A 24,169-nucleotide genomic window follows, 5' to 3' on the forward strand; every position below is an offset into this window, starting at 1 on the left:
AAAAAGAAAAAAAAAAGAAGGAGGAAAAGCTTTCTACATCCTCTCCCTTGTCAAAATGCCAAAACTCTGGATCAGGTTGCTTCCTTGGGGGCAGAGTACCATTATGGAAAATTTACGCCCAAGGAGCTGATTTGGTAATAGTCCAAAGCAACCAAAAATGACTGGAACTGATTCTGCAACTCTAACGGCTGTTGATAATCCTCATAAAGCGTAACTTTCATATTGTGCGTTTCTTCAAAAAGTTGTTTTGGCATAGATTTTAATTACTGTTTACTGACCAGTGATTAAGATTATGAACTTGTGCTGCTTTATTGACCAAGTTGGGTACAACAATTTAAGCATCATTCTATCCCCTCCCTCCCCCCCCCCGAATCCAGTTGTAGATTGGTTAGAGTTTAAGATTCACATTAACCACAAATTCATACAATCAACATCAGGCAGTGTGTTAATTAGTTTGGAATAGACAACTCCGTCGTCTCCCTCCTTAGCACATGCAGGGAGAGTCACCTTTACATCGCAAGTCTCATCGGTTCCATTGCTGGACTTTCTGCCACCCCTCCGAAAGCAAGTCTTTCGCCTAACCACGTTATGTCCTAGAGCATGGGCTGTATGGCCAGTCGCAGTGCGCCACCGAGTTAAACCCCCAAACAGAATTCGAAGAGAAGCCGCGGGGTTAACACTGTACAACAGGGCTACCGCCGCGCGCCTGCTCACGGGGGTCACAGTACTGGCCCAGTATCTGTCCAGCAGTACACGCCAGCCTCGACGAGACCAAGGTAAGCCGCGCCGCCTTTCGCCAGCTGCCGGCAAAAGCGCACGAGGAGCTTTACCGAGACCGGGGGAAACTGCAGCATAGTACAAAACAGTATGAAAGTGTTAACATTCCGTATTGAAGAGAAATTGCATGAGTTTTAAAACAAGGGTTTAGATTACTGATGCCTCCAGAGTCTGTCGTCTGATTTAGTCATTTAAGAAATAATTACATCACTAATGTAAACAATATAAACATACCAAAAACTAAGTATGATTTAAATACATTTTGATGGTACAAAAGAAAAACCTGAAGGTGTCTGTACAGTTTTTACAACGTGGGAATTGCCAATGTATTTACAACATGAAAGGGCAAATACCATTTTTGTGCAGAGTAAAATTATCTGAAATAATGTCAATATAAAAAACAATATCTAGCGGTGTGAGGCACTCCTAAACATGGTGGTATTAACCATGCTTTCCTTTGGTACAAGTCCCATCGCTTGGAGAGCCGCAGTTGCTGCTGTGGCTTTAGCATGCTTCTTATTAAGGCTGGCAAAAGTAGGCCTATATTCATTTCCATTGACTCTCACCTGTTCACGAAAGAAGGGGAGGAAAAAAGAAAGCGTTAGAAAGCGCCTCTCCACTTCTGTTTGGAGGCGGCGCCACGTGGCGCCTTTAAGCACAGTCTCTATGTAATTGCCCTCTAGGGGTAGACAAAATCCCCATCTGGTCTGTAAGCGCCGCCATTTCCAAGCGGTAATGGCTAATGCGTGACACTACGTGAAAAAGAAAGCCCACACTGTAAGGTAAGTGAAGGACAGAAGTAACTACGCCTTGCTCGCTACCTTTACAGCAGTGAGACTTCACACCACATCACAAACAGCAAGAATACGACACCACGCACGTTCGTAACTTTAGTAAGAAGTGGAATAGTGTGTTTCTTGATGGATTTAGAGACTAACGTGCTTGAGAGATCCGACATGGCCTTTACAGGAACAGGACTTTGAAATGTTAGCATCAGGACACTGCTCACCAGTCCTCAGTCCCCCCCAGAGGCAGCAGCTTACACGTTTATATACAAACATAAACATGAAGGTACAGTGCCTTTACTGAGGAAACCAAAAGCAAACAAGGAACCTCAAACGCACCTTGAAGATAAAATGTTTGCGATGATCAGGCCCACTATCGTCCACCAACACAAATTCAGGTGGTGACCATCTTCTTTTGTTACAGATCTCCATCAATGCAGAAACTGGATGTTTACCTTAAAGATAAAATGTATTTGAAATGTCAATGCCACTATCAAAGCAATCATTCCAAATGAGGGGGGTTTTTTTGTTGGGTTTTTTTTTTTTTTGGACAAGTAAGAATCTCACCTGAAAGATCCTTCATCACAACATAATGTCCAGATCTCTTTTGTGCCTTCTCTCCCACAGCAACAAGCCCTAAACAAAACACAATAAAGTTTACATTTATGATTCCCACCCGATTGCTGTGTTCTCATCCGTAAAGCAGTAACGCCTATCAGTGGAGACAAAACCTGGAGATACCACACAACTGACTTTTCAGCATCTTTCAAACCTTTCCCCCCCCCCCTCCATACTACACCTAACACTCTTCTCAACTGCTCTAGTAAGACTCTTAACAAGCCAGGTAGCAGAAAACTTGAAGTAATCTTACGCAAGCCAACCAACACCTGAGTTTCCGTGCCTCCTTTGGAGAAACACCGTGCAAAAGACAAATACGGAATGAGAGAAAGTTTTCAGGTTTGTTTTGTGCAAGCCAAAAGTCATCCGCTACCTTATCAGCTTGCCTCTAACACACAAAGTATTTCCATTAAAGAGTGAAAAGTCCACCTAGCACGTCCTTCTGTGATCCGAGTAACACAGCGGTTTCTTATAACACGTGCTCTCTTTATTCACCAGTACTCATATATCTGTGCAAGTTCCCAGCCCAGTCACCCTGACTTCAATCACAGCTGAATATACAGCAGCAGCAAAGCACACAGTCGGGACCCAAGTCAATTCAAAGAGCACCAAGGCCAATGGAAGTCACTGCATAACACAGATGCTGAACTTTTTTATTTTTAAAACCTTACAGGAGTAAGAAAGAGAACGTAACAACTGCCAAAATTGTATCAAACACCAGTAACCACACCATGCTTATAAAGTGACTCTTGTTTCTTCCCATTCATTTCGCCATCACCTTAAACACACGTACACAAAATACCTGACAGGTTTTTCAGAGTTTCTCGGACTTCAACCCTTCAATATCACTTCGTTTCTTACCTCAATTTGTTTCTGTTCCTGGCTTTGGTGAATAGAGACAGGGAGATACTGCAATTGTTTCCAGTTTCTTCCTGTTCCTCCAGGTTTTTTTGGCTGGCATTTTATTTTGTTTTGCTTTAAAAAAAAATAATCCTTCCCTCCTCACCAGCTTTTTATCCTAACATTCATGCAGTTCCTAAGCAGGGACTTTTCAAGTGGCATGAAACCCTCACAGAGACAACAATCACTGAAACAAAGCTCCCTCTTTTTTGTTTTCCCCTTACAGAATTTTACATCCAAAATAACCAACAATTTCCACCGTCATTCTCTGCATTAATACCGCGTCTCCCTCAGTCTATGTCACTGACACTTGTCTTCCACATCTTGTCCCTGGTACCTCAAGAGGTATTTTCAAAAAAGCTGCGACAGACTCCAACCAGCTGTGTGGACGGACCAGGCTTCTCAGAACGCAGACAACCAACAACTGACCAGCTGACAGCCAAGCTCATGGGTTTGCTTTCAGTGCTGTCTGTGAGAGGCCTACAGATCTCACGCAGTGTCTGGAAACCACAGGCTCTAAGGGAAAGCTACGGCAAAGGCCGACAACCTTTTGGTTCATGTCTTAGTGCAGCCTGCAGAGCAACTGCTTGGCAAACCGCTTGTTCCTGTATCTAGAAATAGTATCTTACTTGGGAGAGAAGTTCTAAAAATGTGTCTAAAAACAAAACAAAAAACGGGTTACTTAATGACAGACTCCTTTTAAAAATTTCAGACTTTTCCTTAAACCTCTACAGAGAACTTAAAAAAAAATTTACTTTTTTTACCTTTAAGCTAATGTTTGAAGAAGCTTTTCAGCTACTCGCCATGAATGTACAATCACTGCTCAGTTGCTTCTTTGCAATGCACGAAACATGCTGCTGCTTCGTAACGCAAGTTGCCTCCCCACATTTTAGACTTGGTTGGCTCAACGTTAAAAGTAGTATTAGTTATCAACACAGAACACCTCCAGATTTTTTGGCGGAAATTATCAGGTAAGACTGCATATATGACAATAATCAAGTATTTAAAAACTAGGAAAATTAAAGCCAAGCCTGCCCATTGCTAAGGTTACCAGTATTTTCAGACCAATCTATCACATGCCAGCAGAGGCTTCCTTTACACCTCCATCTAACATTCTTAATCGCTATTGAAGACCAAGCGTTCTGAAGCAGAAAGCATAAACTATCTGTGTTACAGAACACTGGCCACAATGAGGATCTCATCCTGTCTCAGGCCTTAGGGCTTGATGGTTGAAAATTCAGTATCAAATTCTGTGGGCATTAAGGAAATTCATGTCAGAAACGACACGAGGATCCTGGGGCACACTTCTAGAACTGGCAACTTGAGCTGTGACACAGACGTGTATCGCCAAAATGTTTTCAGTGTTCAAGATGTCCACAGGTTGCGCGGCAATACTGCCTCTTTCCCATGACGTGACAGGCAGCAAGCAACATGCTGAACTGAGCTAAGTCCCCCTTCCTCCCCACAAAACCCCACCACTATGTTACACAGGCTGCTTGAGAAATTAACACTCAAATTGACCGTTTTCCGTTTCTTCCCTCTGACTCACATTAGTATCAAGCTAAATAGCAGGAACTCTTACCTGCAGTGAGAACTTTACAAGACAACATCTACAAAGATCACTCTGTGTGTGTGTGTGTTTTAAACAGAAAGGTTGCACAGAAGAAAAGCAGCTGAAAAGCAAGTTTGGTCGTTGTTCACGTAAGATGAAGATGTCTGTACAACTGTTCTGTACTTTGAGACTGCTGCACTTCTCTGTTTATAAAACCGTATTACACAGCTAGCAGGTCTTTAAAATTCAGAAAGCAACAGATGTTTTCGTAACATAGGCTCGCCTTCTCGTTTTCTACCTCTGCACCAGATATTTAAATGTTGGAATTATATTTTCACTGCTAGCTTGATCACCTGAGAAGTACTGAACTATCTCTGTAGTGAGAACTAGGGGTTTTGACACCTAAAGATTCCTCCAACCCCAACAGCATCTCTGCAAATAAACTTCACAACATTTGCATTTATATGCTTTGTTTTCTTCCAAGCTCAATTACAAGCACTGACAAAAGCTAACACAAACCTATAATTCAAAGTATTTCCATGCTTTACTATCAGATGTGATCTATCTAGTGCATTAAAGGTTCCCCTTTTAAAAAATATTTGGGAGAACTACAGTAAGAACTTGTTTTCCCCGCAGTCAGTGTTGAATTGTTTATTCTGGTAACATGCATAATAGAACAATTAAATCATAAATCTTGACTGCTGAAATTCTGCATTGTGTATTTAAAATGGTTAGAACTTGTGTAGGTATTTCAGATGTTTCATAAACATTCGCTCTGAAAATAGAACTCTTGCTGAATATATGCTGGAGAGACAGCCAATCGTATAAATCACGCTGCCTGCAAACAAGGGGATAGTTCTTTTAAATCAAACCAGGATCAAATCAGGAGATGGAACAGCAGGGAGATCAGTCAGACAAAAAAGGAAACAGAATCCGTTTGGAAGACCTAACAACATCAGTATGAGATAGTCTATTCACGTCAGGACTCCAGCTGAAAGGCAGCAGTAACCCAGCTCAGTAGCTCTCGCTTGTGTCCTTCACCCCAGTTTAAAACCAATCGAACTACTCAATCTTCTATCCTGCCCCATTCCTGCTTCAGCCACCTTCTCTAGATCAACCACCACAGCTTTTCCGCAACTCATTTCCCTGCCTGTGCCTTCTCCCCACACCCAACCGAAGCACATCCCAAATTTAAGAACCACTGAGAAGCACTTTTCAAAATGGAAGGTGAAGGCAGGGGAAGTTAAAGAACATCTGGAAGAGTTCCCAGGCACAAGGACAAGGCCTATATACATAATCCAGGGCTTAAAAAACTGATACCACAGTCACCTACGTCACTCTGTTCATTTTTACAGCGAAGCTGTACCCAGGAAGAGCTTACTGCTTCCAAGTCATTTGGCCTATCTCCAAAAGAGGCATGAGAAGCTTATACTGCCATCAGACATTTAAGGAAGGGCTTACCTTTTCGATCGGTCTTAAAATCGACCATAATAGGCTCGACGCTGCCTTCTTTGTTTTTTCCAAGCCCTTCTCCTTCTCTCCAGCCCATTTTTCTCATCAGTTGAGCTCCCATTCCTCCAGTTACAGGGGCTGCTCTTAAGAACTGATCCTATCCAGAAAAAGAAAAGTAAAACAAGTCCTAAAGTTAGCACTGGGAGTTTGAAAAATAAGTGGAAGCTTCCAAAAAATGTTCTAACAACCTTTCACAAACTCAATTCAAAAAAAAATACACCTTAGCTTTAGATACATTAACATTTTGTATAAACCAGAATTCACGCAGACACACGAGACACAAATCAAGATTTTCAAAAAAGAACAACTTAAGAAAATTCTAATGCAATCCAAAAGTGGCAAGTGACCCATTTCAGACATATGTATTTAATAAAACGATAACCGTCCATTTTTAAACACGCTACTTTGGTTCCAATGCATCTCTTCTCATCTCGTGAAAGGAGGCAGTGTTAACTGTTTAACTGGCAACATGTGTGCCAAGTGTACCTAGTTATTGAACAAAATACAAGCACATTTAGTAATGACATTCACATAGTGTTTAGGCGTATTTTAAATATAAAAAAAAAAGTTTCCCCACTTTATTATACAGCAGTTGCACATTCAAGTTCTACTCTGAAAATCCACATGAAACATACAGGTTTCTCTTTTGTTTAAAGGAAAAAAAGGCGCTTAGCTACACAGTTTAGCAGCAGTAGTCTTCACATTCTTTCAAATCATCATTAACATAATAGTTGTTAAATGGTGAAAGCTTATAAACAGAAATTTTAAAAATCTGTTTTGATGTAAAGAACTTTAAAAACTCCTTAAATGTTTACGTACCTAGGCCTCGATGGCCGCAGTGTTGTGAATAGTAGGGCTGGCATTGACCGTGGCAAGAAGGCAGCTACAAGGATTTGACCCTGAAACAAGTTTCCATATAGAGGGGTGAAAGTTCACAGGTTATTCTGTGAACTATCATCTCTCTTCTGCCCCCCCCGCTGACCCAAGTAAGTAAGTCAATCATTTCCATCACAGCAAAAAATTGCTTGCCTTAAAATATACAAGTTTACACACTGGCACTGATAAGTCCATCAGTTATTTCGCATAGTAGGTTAGATGATACAATGCCTAGTATTTTTGTGAAATTTTACTTACTATCAAAGAAAATTAGGAGAACAAATTTCTTTTTTTTTCCTTTATTTTAAGTTGTGCTTGCAAAAGTAAGCGTTTCCCAGATTTGGACAAAGGACTGATAGGTCCTCAGTTTCGATTTGTACGTAAACAAAACCAGAAGTCTTACTTTTGCAGAGACTAAGGATAATATATTTTTAAGGGGATGTCAAATGGCAACTGACACACACTAATGATGCATGTGTGTGATCCCCACTATACATGGTGTCAAAAAAATTAAAAAAAAAAAATAATCGCTGAAGATTGTGGTAGGACTTCTCCAAATATTTACCTATTAAACAGTAAATACCTATCAATCATGCAACTGGATGCTGCATTTAGTAACAAAGTGGTCTGATGGAAGAGTAGATAGGCTACGTGCACCTCTCCACTTGAACTTTTTTTCTGACTGGTGCAGACCATGCAGTGTATATGTGTGTGCGTGTGTGTGTGTGTGTACACAGAGACAATCAGTTTCTTCAATACAAACTGCCTCTATCTATACACCTAGAACGGCTTTTACTTACTTCCATTTTCATCCTCCCCTCTCTTTTCCAGGAACCTCTCATAAGAAAAGGGCAACCATGCCGAGAATGATACAAACCCCAGTCAATGTCACCCTGGGTTCCGATTCCTCTTTTGTACCTGCTTTGCAATGATAGAATTTTCAATATAAACACCTGTTTCATTATCACCAGCGTGTATTCAGTTCACAAACGATAAGAGTGCAATTTCTTGATGAGGTCATTTTAATGTTACACAGCTTTCTCATCACACCTGTAAGCGTACTAATTCAAGGGTCAGGAGTGGTGTAGAAAGGAGAGAACAGAATGAAAATACTGTTTTGGTAGTTAACAATCAAAGCCCCGAGTTCCTAGACAGGAATTACCAGAGCCTGATCCAATTCCAAATACTGGAAATAAAGAGAGTTCTAAACTCCAAAGTGCAGCTTATTGAAAACACCTCTTCTAACGTGTGAATTCAGGATCCCATCTTGTAAGTTTAGCAGGAATTTCTCACGCTATGCTGACTCTTAAAATGTGTACAACGGAAGCAAGACAACAAGGAATTCGGAATGAAAGTTTTGCTTTGTTACAGAATAGCTGTACTTGTGCATCACATTAAAAGGCTAAATGAAGTGATTCTGGTACCAATATGAAAGGAGCCAGGAGAAGCCTACTTTGATTCACTTCACTAAAGAAGCAAAGAAGGCCTGCAGCAGGGAAAAAAGTTCTTCTTTCAGTTTTGCTTGTTTTGTTTTTAAAAATAAATGGAATATAAATCCCTAATGTCACCTGTACAATTATATTATCTTTACCTACTTTTTTTATAATTTAATGACAGACAACTTCACTCAGAGCATTAATAAGAGTATGAGTAAACAACTTGTGCCATGTTTGTAATTACGTTTGAAAATGTAAAAATAGTAGAAATGTGAACAAGAGTAGGGAAGCAAAACAAATGTTTCTTTTAAAGTTTAAAAATCATAAAAGGCCGAGTCACAAAACTATGTAGCAGCTATGTACCCTTGCAGATGTGGCCCACAGGGAGGATACAAAATTGAAGAGTATGTAATACAATAAATCCCTAGGTTTCTAAGTATTTGGTTACTGTTGTCAGAATTAACTAATTATTTGCAAAACGGTTGTTCTTTCATTCACTAATCTCAATTTGAGTAAGTCTGCATGAAAACATAGGATCATTTTGCTCATCTTTTGATCTCTCAATTCCATGAAAGGTCAGCCAAATAAAGAACGCTTCCATTCAGCCAGCAGATGGAGACAACTAATAAGCCACGTTCTTGTCTCAAAACTTTTTAAAGAAAAAGAAGGCCACACAGTAAAACCTGGGCACTTAAGAGGGTTTTTTAGTAACTTTAATTAAAAATGTTCCTCTTTCAAAGCTATGTTAGGGCAACAAATTTTGGGGGACATGAATGCCTGAATTTGCATTGAAGGGCTTAAAGAAGCAGACACACAAAAAATCACACCTGAAAGACGATTTTACAGGGTTTTTTTCTGAAACACAATGGACAGTCACCGTTGTTTAACTGGAACAGCTGTCTTTGGGGAAAACGACAGCATACAGCATTGAACTAAACAAGCTCGACAACAGCACCTACAAAATCCAAAATACTAAAGCCAGAATCATTTGAGAGATCTTGAAATACATCATCAACTTCTGCTCTCTGAAAAGAAAAAAACACCCATCCCTTCTCACAATGCTGACATGGCACTAAAATGTTAAGTGTTGTCAGAAGGAAGGTTTCTTTCTTTTGAGCAGTCATTTATTAAGCAGAAGACAACAAAGCCTTAAAGGCACTAGGTGGACAGTTTCAGCTATAGCACAACGGGCTGTCTTAAAGATTATTTTAAGACTGACTGAAGAATTTCTCAAGTACCAGGAATAAGCACCTATCTTTGGCAAAGCAGCTGAATTTTCCATTAAATAAACTGGCACTTTTAGCAGCAGCCACATTCTTTCTTCAGTAGAAGAGGAAGAATCCCATCAAATGCCTTACAAAAACCACGCTCCCAATCAGCCTCAGGTTTCAGTTCACAGCTTTTGCGTACAATCAGTAGAAAGCAAACTGAAGATAGCTGGGAAAAAAAACCCCAAAACATTTTGAGGACTGAAGAGGGAGCCAGTCCAATGTAACTAATATATAGTGGATTTGCCTTGCCATGCAGCCTTCATTTCCACGGAAAGCTCATGTGTCATATCAGGCAATAGGAACCCAAGTATTTTGGTAAGTGGCCTTGTTAGAAGGTCAGCAGTCCCTCTGCAAGTGACAATCACGAGACTTAAGTTACCTCCATTGTTAGCGTTTTACTCATCTGCTATAACTGTGGAAGAACGGAAGGAACGCTTTAAAAACTTTTCAGAACTTGCTACACAAAAGCAGAGCACTCTAATGGCCCCAGTAAAACTGCGTGTCATGCTTTGTTCAGCACAACCGATCAAAATGGATCCCAAGTATTACAGTGCGCACGTAAAATGTTGTGGAAACCTTGTTTTGGAGAGCAAGTTTAGGCTATAGAATTAAACTGATAAATCCAGAAACAAGTGGTGAGTCTGGGAAAGTCTGAGTAAGTAGACCTCAACAGAATTTGCTTGGAAAAAAATATATCTGACCACTTCCTCTGATTTGATATCTATTCAGCAGCACAGTGTATTTGTAAGCAAAAAGGAAACAAAACAAAGAAGCAACCCTCAGAACAAGTAAGTCCTATTTGTGAACTGATTACACCAATGATGATAAATTGAAACAGAAACCACTTTTGAAAAGAAAAAGATAATATTGTTCATAAATCTGTTTTAATGATACAAGAAACCTAACAGCATATTATTCCTTTATGAATACTACTCAGAACCCTATGCATGAACATCATGAATTAGCACATTACTCAGAAAAAGAAGCCATACTTCTAATTGGTACGTCGATCATTCAAGTATGCCACGTTAACCACTTTAGCTACTAATTCCCTCACAACTTTATTGAGATAAAACTGAAATTGCAGGCATATTTTGGTTTGAGTACATATTACCTCTCCAGAGCCATTTTTAAAGTACAAAAGAAAAGGCTGAAATCCAAGAAATGCAAAGTGAAGAAGACACTGCTTTATCAAACAAGTTCCCCAAGTACTTTTTCTCCCCTCCTGACACCGCTCTTCTCTTTTGTTACATCTATCTAGTTGAGTGATTATGTCCGTCAAGCACAATTTCTGCACGTGTTCTAATTCTTTGTTTAACTGTACACAAATAACTAGCTGACACGGGCTCTGCTTCTGCTAAACAGTGCACGTCCACAAGTCCTCTTATGGCAATTGCTTATGGCAACCTCCCAAGCAAAATGCCTTCAGTAAACATCTTCAGTCAGAAACGTGCATTAACTTACACACAAAACATACCCCAAGAAACTCCACAGCCCTACTAGCAGATGAAAAATTTAAAAACACTAAGTTTTTATTAATGTTAAAACGCATTTTCTTAGGACAAAAAAAGTGAGTACAAGTCTGACTTCGCAGTGCTACATTGCACAATTAATAGGAACTAAGTTATACAATTTCAGGTGCCTCAGTAAAATACAACCTGTACTTTGCATTTCATGGTTGGTTTGCGTTCATGTCACTGAGAAAGATAACATGCATTCATAACCCATTAACCCTACTTCACTTCTTTCTGTGGAATCATTCACTAATCGCAGGATGTGACTCCACGTTAAGTTCATCAAACCTAAGTTTTGCAGAGGCTTTCATACGCCCCACCACTCCTAAAAAAACCAGGGCAAGTTTTGAGTAGCCCCTAACACATTCTGTACAGGGCACATGATTGTAACTACTTGTCAACTCATGAGTTTGATGGCAATGTGCGTGCAAATATGGAACCTAGAAAGATAAAAGAAGTCAAGCTGAGGAATGCCAGAGCAGGAAAGAGGACCATGTCCTCATCATCTTCACCCAACAACTCTTCTTGTTTCCAGTAGCAGCCTCCTTTCTGACAAACCACATGATGCTTGCTAGGGAGGATGCCTACTACTGCAAACCACTACAATTTTACAGCTATGGGAAGAACAGAAGTGCTTATTCTGGCTCACTCTTATTCCTAGATTCAACACAACGTTCCAGTATGCTTCTGCTCCTCACAGCAGTCATGTCCACAAGCCAGAGACCAGGCTCTTCTCTCATTTTCTCCCTATAAGCATTTGGTTGATTTTTCATTTGCTTGGTTGGTTTGTTTTTTAAAGCAGATCCCAGAGTGAAGTTAAAAGACCGAGGGAAAACACACTTGCCTTCTCCACTTAATTTTTGTTAGCGGACACTCCTGTTACTGTAAGGCACAGAAGACCACCACACAGAACCTCAAGGAATGAAAACAGGATCAGAAGAGGAGGCTTGGGAAAGAGATGATCAGAGATGCTCCCTTTCTGCTGCCTCGGGAACCCACTCAAGGTACTGCAGAAAGGGAGAACCCTCATCAGCTTGCTGATCTCTTTCACAAGCCTTGTGGCGGAAAAGCTCTCATTTTCTCAAGTTCCTCTGCCAGGGACAATTATTGTAATTATCAAAGCCAACGTTTTGTTACAATCTCAGAAGTTAATAATTGTTAAAATAAGAGAGACTTTATCATGTATGTTATGTATTAATACTAAGAAAAGCCCAAAAGATTCCCATCTACCAAGTAACTTGGATCTCTGTGTTGCCTGGCTCTCTGTACTGCTTGGCTATATAAAGTGGAAAAACAAGTTAGTCAATCTTGGCAAAAATATTTCTGTTTTTAGGATGTTATAATTCCAGACTTTTGTGTTCACTTTACACCAAGTTTTATGGAAAATTCTACCTAAGCCTCAAATCTAATCTACCAGTTTTGAGGGTTGTCTTAACGCTGCATTCTGGAAAGTTAAGCAGGTACAGCATATACTCATATACTCAACTACATGACTTACAAGACTGACCGCCGTAACTCATTATTCTTTTTGCCTGAAAGGTGGCTATTGCTTGAATTCCTCAGTTCTACTTCTTGAAAGAGAACCAGTTCAGTATTCATTTTCAAAGATGAAGCATGAATTATTAAACTTGTAAAACTCATGTATGTATGACGCACCACACCCCAAAAATAAGCCAATATTACTCTGCAGTAAGAGGTAACTATTTCACTGTAGGATGACATCAAACTTATTAACCCAACTGCAACTCCTGGTTTAATACTCCAAATCTTTGGCTCCCAGAAAACTCTGGTGATACAAATAGAGGCAAAGTAGCAATCAGATAGAACCAAGTCAAACAAAATGCCAGTTTGGGACTTGGTTCACTGAGTTGATGCCAAAACACCACTAATTTCAGTAACATCAGGATCAAACCTTGCCTGAGCTGTTCCAATCCCGTAAAAGTAGTGATGGACCTACCACTGCAATCATACCAGTATCACGAACGTCATTTCAGTAAGGTAATAGTATATATGAACGAATCTGACTCAAATAGCAGGCGCACACCTCATTGAAGTACTCTATGTCATAAGCAACACCTTAATGCACAACAGAACGCACACAGCAGCATCGAGTATCTAAATTGATCAAGGACAATGACTTAACTCAACCTGTTGTATTTGATACATGCATTACCATAGGTTTTTAAGGCACATTTTCTGCATTTTCCGATACTTCCACTGCTATTTAAAATGTGATAGTTAAACAAGTACGTCTGCATAACTTCTACCTTTCTAATCCATGCTTGGGGACCACTGTTGGTCAGCTCATCTGAAGACAGTATCTGTGCTCCAGTACTTCCTGTGAACTGGCCAGGTATGGAGTTTGATTGAGCCCAGGCATCAATCTACAAAATAAAACCCAAATGTTAAGACCAAAATAAAATTTTGCACGTGTTGCCTTTGCAATTCCCTGTTACTTCTCCGTAATTTTCATAACGATTCCTCGCTTAATAAACACGCTGTGTTTATTAACATTCATTTGTAAGCAGACATTACAAAAAGCTGAACACCTTTGTATGTTAACCTCAAAGCCTGAGCTCAAAATCTAGCAAGTTTATGGTTCATGGTTTGCTTATGCTCAAAATCAGTGTTATTAAGTGCAAAATAAAGGCACAATTTTTAAACATGTGCCCATAAGCTGGGCTTCCAAAACCCTGTACTTAAGTAAGAAAAATGAGCTGCTATAAGAGGTAAACATTTACTTTCTATAAGTTCATCAAAATGCTGATGGAAATTTGCAACATACCTGTTCCTGTGCACGATTTAACATGCACATGGCCTCTAAATCAAATGTGTTTTCATTAAGCCTTTTCTGAGCCAATGCTCGATCATTCATAGCTGTAGTTATGTCCACGCCCTAGGAAGAAAAAGATTATTTTAAAAATACATCAGACCACAATAATATCCATTTGATCTGGAAAAAGCTGTTGCAGAATAAATGCTACAAATGCTACAAAGTTCTTTCACACCTGAATAGTTGGTTTGATACATAAATAGGCAATGTGAAAAAAAATCCCTGGGACTATTTGGTAAGTATATACAATACGGGTTTTCCTAAATAAATACAAAATCTGAAGTTAAAAGTGTAACATCCTGATAGTGTAACATCACCCATTCATACAAAATACCAAAGAATTATTTTCAAAGAACTATTTTGGTCACAAAAAGTTCTGGTGTGTAATACTTGAATAGAGAAGCATATTATTGTTCAGTGGAATTTTATTAATCAACAAAATTCAGTGTAATTTAGCTAAGAACTTTTTTTTAAAAAAGCCTTCATACAGAGCTGTTCACATGAGCACCCCAATATAAGTCACACTAAAACTTCCAGTTGTATGTATAAAAAAAAATTACAGCAAGAATCACATGTATTCCATGAACTTGGCTTTAGTGTTACAAATCTTAATCTTCAGCCTAAAACGTACTGGTAGCTCATAAAACTGACTGTTCTGAAAAGGATTATTTAGACCTGTGCTGCTGAACTAGAATAAAATTTAAAGACAAATAAATTTGAAACTCTCTTGCACATACTTATCATAATCATTTGGGTAAAAATATGGAGCAAATGAAGCTCAACACAAACTTCTATGTGCAAAGCAATCAAGAGAGAAATCCAAAAACTGGGGGTATAAAAATGTAACAAATTATGGCTAGTATACAGCTCTCTTGTAAAATCACTTGTGCCTTGTTCTTCAAATGATGTGCATTTTATGGATCACTGTTTTGAAAGGCAAAAAAGAAGAGTGCTCAGAGACAAGCGAAATTTCTTTGGAGATGAGCACGTGAAGGAGACTGAAAGGTCTCGAACTGTTTGAAGAAACCCCATAATAAAATCAGCAGGTGGCATATAGACATAAAGTAAGTTGACAGTTTAATTTTTTTTTTCATTTGTTTCACAAGAGACTTCTTTCTTATCTTTTGTTAGTCACTGTGTCATAACCTTAGCCTCTCACACATTACACTAGAATAAAGGGCCAATAGAATAAAGGGCCAATAGAAGAAACTGAAACTAATTTAAAATTGACTCTGCTAAACAGGAAAATACAGTTAATCCACAAAAATCCTGTCACGGGAACCAGGTCAAGAATTTAGTAAATATTGAAAAACACTAAGAGACAGACAGGAATGTCTACAATTGCACAATTATTTTTGTACTCTGGCTATTAAATCTTATTTTAAGATGGGGTGGTTTGTTGGTTGGGGGTGGGGTGGGTGTTTGGTATTGTTTTTTTTTTTTTACTGTCTAGGACAAAAAGTATTTGTTGGGAAGATTACCGCTGAAACATCTGGTACTGACCAAGAGAGACCTAAAATCTCAAGTCCCGCGTGTCTATGAAACTGACTTGTGTTTATTTATTGTTCCAGCTGACAAAACCATAGATCATAAACAGGACACAAGAATTAAAAAGAAATTCTAACAATCACCTAACTTGACAGTCACATATGTAAAAGAATACCTTTTTAAAATATACACTTTCTTGAGTTAGTAAGCTTCCCTTACACAGTTAAAATAATTCTTTAGTGTTTTATTTGTGAAACTGGTTCAGGAGATAAATAAAAGTTATTCTACTCACCAAAAGCTTCAATCCAGCAATACACATAGGCATGCAAGTAGTCCACTGAAACCACATTGGGACCACTCACATACTTAAACATACATGTGTACTTTAGTGCTTTACCGGACTGGGGCCTATTAGTAGATACCCTGGTTAGTTAGAATTCCCATACACTTTCCCCACTTGGTCAGTCACCATTTTGGAGACCATCATGGCTTTGTATAATGTCAAGACATTCGATGGCAGCTTTGGATCTTGAAAAAAAAAAATCTCTGCTTGAAGTATGAGAAGTTGTTATTATTTAGTCAAGTAAAACAGTTTCAAGTTCAGCATGCTGCTCTCCATTAAGAGTTCTGCCTTTCCAATTCTGACTTCTAACAACATTTTCCCCACAAACCATAACTACTGAAGCAAGAAGGAAGAGGCTGACAATAGAAAGCATTTTTTACATACTTCGTAGGTCCACTGATAAACTAAATGTATTTGCTATGTTTTTAGATCATGACAGCTTCTCTGCATAAGTCACCTGTGTATACTCCAAACTTAAACACATCACTTCAACTCTACACTTTCAGACTTTCAAAATATAGCTTCTTTCTCATAAGTTTCTCTAGCTTCTAGAGACATGCTGATACTTCAGATGACTCAAGATGTTTTCCTCCATCTCATACTACTACAAACAACTATATTAAAAGCATGATGTTTTATTAAAACAATTCATAACATATTAGCAGGGCCATTTCAGACCGCCTATTCCCGTAACTAATTCTGTCACTTGAATAAAAACAGAACAACAAAACAAATTACGTATTTTTTAATGTCAATAGACTTGCATCAGAATTGTCACAATCAGATTTCAAAATTAGCAACAATGAATGGTGGTAAATTATATGTCAAACTTCCTGAGGATCCAAGCACACTCCCCCACTACCCTACTCCAACAGCAAGGGAGCTCATCTGGCTTATTTTGCTCCAAGGAAGCCATTTCATCCACAAAGAGTCCTTGGAAGTATTTAAAAAATTAAGGAGAGAAGCACCCTGTTACTTTTCAGACTCCCTGAAGAAACATAAGTGGATTCTGCTACTACAAGAGTGTTCCTGTATTTCAAAAGTAAGGATTGCCAAACCCAAGGGGATAGTATACTGTGCTGTCAGCTAATGACCCTTGAAATCACCCTTAACACAAACCAAGTTAAGGTAAATGCAAATAAAAATATTTATTTACAAAATATAAAAACAAACAACATTGTTACAAGCATTTATAAAGATACAGGTGACAGAAAGAAAAGAAAGTTATGTTCAATATATTTACTCCAATGTCAATTCTTAAGGCCTCTTCTGCATCATCAATACAGAAACCATCAGTGCTTAGCTAACCCAGTTTGTCTAAGACACAAGACCAGCATCACTGGCAACCTGCACGCAGGCATCTACAGAGCTCGTCTGAACTGTGAGCATACCATTAACCATTTGAAGGACAAGGCCTTTTACCACCTGGTAAAAACACGGCCAAATGTTAATATGCAGTATTTCTATGCTCTGAACTTTTTATATATACACTAGTAACTGGAAATGACATTCTGCACAAACATTTCAGAATGTTTGTCTTATTAGTGGTTCATGACAAAGGCCAAACAGCAGTTACCATCCACACTGAGGGAACAATGAGTTGGGCGCCTGACCGACAAGCTCTGAGGCATACTATGGAAATGTCTGTTGAATGACTTACATTTGCTGTGGGTTTGGTGCTGTAAAAGACACAGAGGAAAATACCTTCTGTGTTTCAGGAACCGAATTGTACAATCTCAGAAAGTTCTTGAAAAACAAAATGCACCAAGTGGAAAGATTGTTTCACCAGAAATTAATGCCAAGACTTTTTTGTTTATTTGCTTTGAAAGGTACGAGAACAAGTCTTCAGATGGAGTGAGGCTAACACAAACTTGAAAAAATTTACATCTGCCTTGAATATTTAATTTACTTAATTACAAAAACCCCACAAAATATCCTTTTGAAGACATTTCAAGGGGAAAAGCATTTGCACTTTTTTTTTAGTTTATTATACATACAATTAGATTTTCCTTTGGAAGGCCACATGGAAGACAACTATGTAAGAAAATGGGACTGTAAAGCTAAAAAATTAGTAAATACATCCAGATGAAACGGCAGTTTTTAGAAACTACTTTTGAATCTTTTTTAATGGATTACATTTCAATGCAATGTTATTGCTCTAAGATCGGTAGGACAACTTTAATTATTATTAAATTTATAATTATGAAAGTCTCAACTTTGGGCATTAACCTCTGAAGGAAACTGGACAAGAAACCTGCTTTTCATCTTCAAGCAAAAGTTTAAATTCTATTGAGACAAAGAAGTCATTAGTTGACAAAAGCACACAGTATGGGTACAGGCTGCTTTCATTGTTGCTCACACGAGCACGGTGACCAAATCCCAAGACCGCGGCAGTTCAGGTAATTAGCTTATTGAAGGGTTCGATACTACCTATGTACACGTTTTTTTTTCGCAGGCTGCAAATGGATACCAGACTGACCAGGTAATGGTTTTGGTTTTCTTATATGATATGCTTTCCTTCCCTTCCTTACCTCAATGGATGGTTTGGGGAAAACATCATCCTTGCTTTCTTCTTTGCCTTTTTCAACTGGAACCCATTCTCCATAAACACTATCTGCTTCTTTTTTCCTATGTTGTGACCCAGATGAAACAGGGAATTCCTTCGACAGGCTGACCTGATTTTTTGGTTGTGGTGGTGGTGCTGGTTTTATGCTGGGAGTCTTAAAAGAAATAAAATTAGAAAAAATTAAAACTTGAAAAAACACAATACTTACAACATGTCTTTGAGAAACAATTTACTGCACACACTTGGTATTAAGTTTTCATAAAACAATCATCCTTCTTACCAACAGCAAACCAAAAGCCTTTACAACAAATGGTTTTAGCACTGCCCTAAAAACACACAACTGAGCAACAAACTACAGTACAAGAGAGGATGAAACAGGTAGAAGCTAAAATTGCTTAAATCAGCTTCAGCAACGAAAAAAATGCAAAACCTCACTCTCATAACTAACCTCCCTGCTTTCACTCCACCCCACCATAATCTTAATTTGCCACACATGTATTTTGCCACGGAAAGCTCCAAAATAAAAATCCAGGGCAGCAAAAAACATTTTGTTTTCTAGTTTTTGATTATTTTTTAACAGCAGCATGCGTCTCAAAGTAAATTAAGTCTATAAGCTTGTTTTCCTTAGAAAGTATTGCTAGTATATTAAGAGTCTGCAGAAATCTCTGACAGGTTCCTCTTCTAAGAGGCAAACAGAGCTCAGACAGCTGACAATACTGGGTAAACTCCTACTATCAAAGGAACACGGATGGGAATGGTCGTAAGACTAGAATCCAGAAAGAATGGAAAGAATGATACTAAAAGGTCAAAACTGTGGAAAACAGGCAGAGCAGTCCATAACCACTAAAGAACATTCCTCTTTGGAGCCTGTATGGAATCCCAAGGTTTCTTGAGTTTCATCATACCACTTTCTAACAGTACAACATAAAAGCATAAATCTATTTTTACCTCACATCTTATGAAAATATGTATTACCACTTATTTTGTGTACACAACAAGCTATATATATTTGTACATGAAAATGTTATTTATGTTTTCACTTAGCATATTAATACTTTTATAGTACTTTATAGTACCCTGCAAAATCAGAGCAGACTTTCACGGGCAAAAAAAAACCCCAAAGATAAAAAAAAACAAAACCAAAAACAAAAACAACGCCAAAAACCAGCAAATGAGACAAATTCTAATCCATGCTTCAAAGCATACAAATCCCAGATGCATCCAAAGAAGCACTCCCTCATTTTATTCCCTTTAACAGCAGAAAGTGTGAACACAAGCTCTGACAGAGTCAAAACCAGTCGTTCAAGGAGGTGGTTTAACGGGACGTTTAAACCCTCTTATTAACAGGCAACATCAATAACTCTCCTTCTTAACACAGCATTTACTTCTCTACTGCCTAATCTCAAAACTAACGGAACTTTCTTCTCCTTTAGTGAACACTTGAGATCTACTGAAGAAGCAGACATACAAGATTTGGAGTCTGCACAAAACTGATGGCATCATCTTATTTACAACACCTCAAAATGCTTTTAGAATTTTGCTAGGGGTTTTTTGGATTGTTTTTTAAACAAAGTCAATGCTGTTCCAAAAGCACTTCCCAATTCCAATGCTATTTGTAAATTCATACTGATACTTTTGAATGAAAATGTAAAGTAAAACTGATCCTCTTTATGTTATTTAAGCTTTAAAAGCTGCAAAGACGTGAACAGTTTAAATCCAATTATGGGAACTACCACAATTTCACAGACTGCAGTAATTTTCTTATTGTAGCAAGAGTACTTCTAACAACATGCCAGTGCAATTTCACCATGATTATTAAGCCTGTTTAATTTCTGTAAAGTTACTCACATTATTTTAAAACAACCACAATTTAAAATATTGAAAATTAAAGAAGTACTCACACTTAAATTGAAAAAAATAGGTTTGGGTTCACTGAGCTTAAAAGGATGATTATAGAAAGGACGTTCTTCCTCCTCTTCATCAGAAACATGAGGTTTGTTCACTATCACATCATCTGTGCTTTGAGCAATCTTCTTGCATTTCTAAAATAAAAAAGGGACATGACAGCGCTGAATAAACTTGGATTTTCAACCAAAACACACAAACCCAACATTTCTACAAAAAAGTGGTTTTCTTTCTAAAGTGGGAGGTATAAATTCAGAAAATCTTCTGGCAACGTCACCAATGCATGTACTTTCGATGTTTTACACTCATTATCAAACACCCACCTAGATTTGCTAGGCACCCATGCAGCAAGTAATTTCACAGGCATATGATTTCGGCAGCATACCATAAAACTTGCTACACAGTGCTAATTGCATAATGTGCATCTAAGGCTGCAAACATTCCAGAGTAGGAACTCACTGGTTGTTCGGCATCCCACGTAACTAGAATATTGCAATCTAATAGAAACTTCAGTGTAACTCACAAAACTACTACACAAGAAAACCTAAGAATTAATAGTTACTAAGTTCCACTGGTAGTGCAGGGACCTAGTCAGAAGCAATGGCTCCAAAAGACCCCAGATTTCTTCTGAAATATTTTGGTGTTTGTCAGGTATGCAAGACATCCTCATTTTATATTCAATGTAAGCTGAACATAAAACATATAGGTGATATGGGGATACTGAAGTCAAATGAGAAGAGAACCTCCAGGGTGGTGGGGGGAAGGGAAAAAAAAAGAAAACACAAGAAACAAAAAAAGAAGACATTCTAGAAAGGCTAGAATTTTATGATGAACAACTTTTTACTGATCCTGCTGACAGAACTGGGGTTGTTTAGCCTGGAGAAGAGGAGGCCGACGGGAGACCTTATCACTCTCTATAGCTACCTGAGAGGAGGGTGTAGTGAGGTGGGGGTCGGTCCTTTCTCCCAAGTAACTAGCGACAGGACGAGAGGAAATGGCCTCAAGTTGCACCAGGGGAGGTTTAGATTGGACATTAGGAAAAAACTCTTTACTGAAAGAGTGGTCAAACATTGGCACAGGCTGCCCAGGGAGGTGGTCGAGTCACCATCCCTGGGGTCATTCAAAAACCATGTAGAAGTGGCATTCCAGGACATGGTTTAGTGGGCACAGTGGTGCTGGGTTACGGTTGGACTTGATGATCTTAGAGGTCTTTTCCAACCTAATGATTCTATGATCATGGTTATCTGTACTGAGAGTTTACCAGTAGCAACTATAACTTATGCTAGCCCAAAATCCATTTGAGAACATGAGTATCATGCTTTTGTTATGTCCTCATTCACAAAAAGTCTACTTAGAAGATGTAGAAGACGTTTGAGAACATAATATTTGAGGAAATAATACCAGCAAAGACAAGCCACCATCTATTTGATTCTAGTTCAAGTTCATACCATTAAAAGTTGCATCTGTTTGATGACCTGATTGTTGGTATATAAGGAGCAAAGAGGCAGCTCCACCACTAAAAATCAAGACACATTAATGGTACTGTTCCCGTAAGTCCTTACAAAAAAAAAAAAAAAAAAAAAAAAAAAAGATTCCTGCACTCTCCCATGCAAAACAATGACTGAAGCACATTCTTTAGGCAACAGGAAAAGCCTGCACTATTTGGAAAGCTAATCAACAAATGTATTATCTACAGTTATTAGCTGGCTCCCAACTAACTGGAAGCAGTTTGTCCAGTTTGCAGGTTACATTGCAGAAAGGAAAGAACATGCAGCTGGCTTTGCAAGAAGCTGAACAGGCTCTGGAAGGGTTCTCCACTTGGGCACACTGCCGTATGACGATGGCCTGGACTGCTTCTGTGGCCAACATTGATTTAACAGAACAGCAACATTGTCCAACAGATTCCACAGTCGGAAAGGGCAGGTTTTGGGCTTCCCAGATTAGCACTATCTACACTGGATCTTGGTCAGGTCACATGAAGAACCACCTAAGACGTCTGCAGTGTAACTGCACAACCTCAGCTTTTTTACTGGTAAGTACTTCTGCTTCCACTAGCCCACACACAACCAAGAAATTACTTTTCAGCAATTTCACATAGCTTAATTTCAGATGTTATTTCCACAAACAGGTATTTCAGAATTGTCACACTGATGATGCAACTACCAAAAAAAAAAAAACAAAAACCAAAGAAAAAAGGCACTTTTTTTCATTCCAAATTTTCTCTAGTTTCTGGGGGAAAAAATGTAGGGGAATATCAGCAAATTGAACAAGGTGACATTACTACAGTAAAATGACAAGTAGCCATTTTTTCGCCAATCAGAACAAAACTGTCCCATTTGCTGACGTGAACTGCACCAGGACAGAACTGCAACAATAATTCTCTAAAAGTATCTCAGATTGTGTATTAAAATATACAGAACTACGTAAAGCGGGCAATAGATTTTTAACCCAGAGACAGCATTTAACAACGTGAAATTCACTAACAAAAGTAAGAACATAAATAACTAACAACAGAACCAAAAACTCGAAGTGAAAGCCTTGGTTTTTCTTAACAGGACCGCAAGGAGAACCACCAATTTGTACAAAATTAGATCAGAATCAAAACCAAAAAAAGGCAAAAGAATTGGATTTCACATATTTCCATTGAATTAAAAAGCCTGTTTTCATGACTTCAAAAGAAAAAAAACTGTGTAGACAACAAAGGCTCAAACCACAAGCCAGCTTACATGCAAACCAAGCACAGAGAATGACAGCTTGCCTCGGAGGCACAAAAAAAACCCTGCCTGCTTATTTTCAGGTTTGATACTGTTGTTCTCGCTTACCTCAGTGAGCTCCTTTAGTGTATCTCTTGATGACTTCTGATTGGCTTTGTCGTCTTTCTTTTGAGATAACAAAGGCATCAGGCTTGGTGGTAAGGGAACACCAGACTTAGCACACATGGCGGCTGCATTAGCTTTGGCTATCTCAAGTAGCTGGGCCTTGTCTACAAAAATTATTATTTTTAAGAAAAATTATTATTTTTACAGATTCTTGTTTTAGTAATAAGCAAGCATTTCTGGCAGACTAAATGAATTACAAAGAGAAAACACAAGACTTTACCCACACTGTGCATTTTTATGTTCTGTGAAAATAACTAAAATTGTACTTAGTTGCTCCAGACTTTTTAAAATTTGGTCTACCCAACAGACAAGTGAAATTGCAAATTTAACACAAAGCACGGGAGTCCAAATTACAGCACTCAAAACCCTCCAAGAAATTCTGGTGCCTATTTTACTTCATCAATTCTTTCTAGTTTTGGAAATACAGTCATTTCTACACAGCATAAATTCCAAAGTCAACTTCCTAGCTATCTCTGAAAAGCATTCAAAGGTCTCGAGGAAGTTGCCTCAAGTCCTCTGGTATGCAGCCTGAAAGCTACTTAGAATGGACAGGAAAAAAATAAGCACTGAATAAAATGTACACTTGTGTAAAACACAATTACATGCAAGACTGTTAATAAAACAGCATTTTGCTTTATTAAGGAAAAAAGCACATGTGGCCCTATCACAGAAATAGGGAATGAAATTAAACAGTACATCTCATTTGATCTGCCATTTGCAAATAAACTAGTTACCACTACCTGCAAGCATACAGCTTTGCAAAAACCCTAAAAGTACAACATTTCCTTACTTCTTAAGCAATAAAAGTATGCAGATACAGACTTGCTGTATAATCAAAGCATGAAAGAAGATTCAAGGATGCTCACTAATTCTCATGTTCTGTACAAAAATACTTCTCTAGCAGAGGGGCTTCC

The 24,169-nt window shown here is 38.4% G+C and overlaps 1 protein-coding gene across 2 annotated transcripts in view; it reads right to left on the minus strand.

Moving 5' to 3' along the window:
* Positions 1-418: 418 nt before the first annotated feature.
* Positions 419-24,169, minus strand: part of SON (SON DNA and RNA binding protein) — a 39,521-nt gene continuing 15,770 nt past the window's right edge. For both annotated transcript variants that reach the window (XM_086477740.1, XM_086477747.1), the window contains 9 exons: positions 23,199-23,359; positions 20,373-20,513; positions 18,437-18,625; positions 14,027-14,137; positions 13,509-13,625; positions 6,094-6,241; positions 2,130-2,198; positions 1,902-2,017; positions 419-1,343 (listed from right to left, as the gene is read on the minus strand). In XM_086477740.1, coding sequence (XP_086333866.1) covers positions 1,185-1,343; positions 1,902-2,017; positions 2,130-2,198; positions 6,094-6,241; positions 13,509-13,625; positions 14,027-14,137; positions 18,437-18,625; positions 20,373-20,513; positions 23,199-23,359 — 1,211 coding nt within the window. In that variant the 3' untranslated portion in view covers positions 419-1,184. The remainder of the gene's footprint in view (positions 1,344-1,901; positions 2,018-2,129; positions 2,199-6,093; positions 6,242-13,508; positions 13,626-14,026; positions 14,138-18,436; positions 18,626-20,372; positions 20,514-23,198; positions 23,360-24,169) is intronic.

The sequence above is a fragment of the Leptosomus discolor genome, chromosome 1 (assembly GCF_034619465.1).
Source record: "Leptosomus discolor isolate bLepDis1 chromosome 1, bLepDis1.hap2, whole genome shotgun sequence".
Taxonomy (NCBI): domain Eukaryota; kingdom Metazoa; phylum Chordata; class Aves; order Leptosomiformes; family Leptosomidae; genus Leptosomus; species Leptosomus discolor.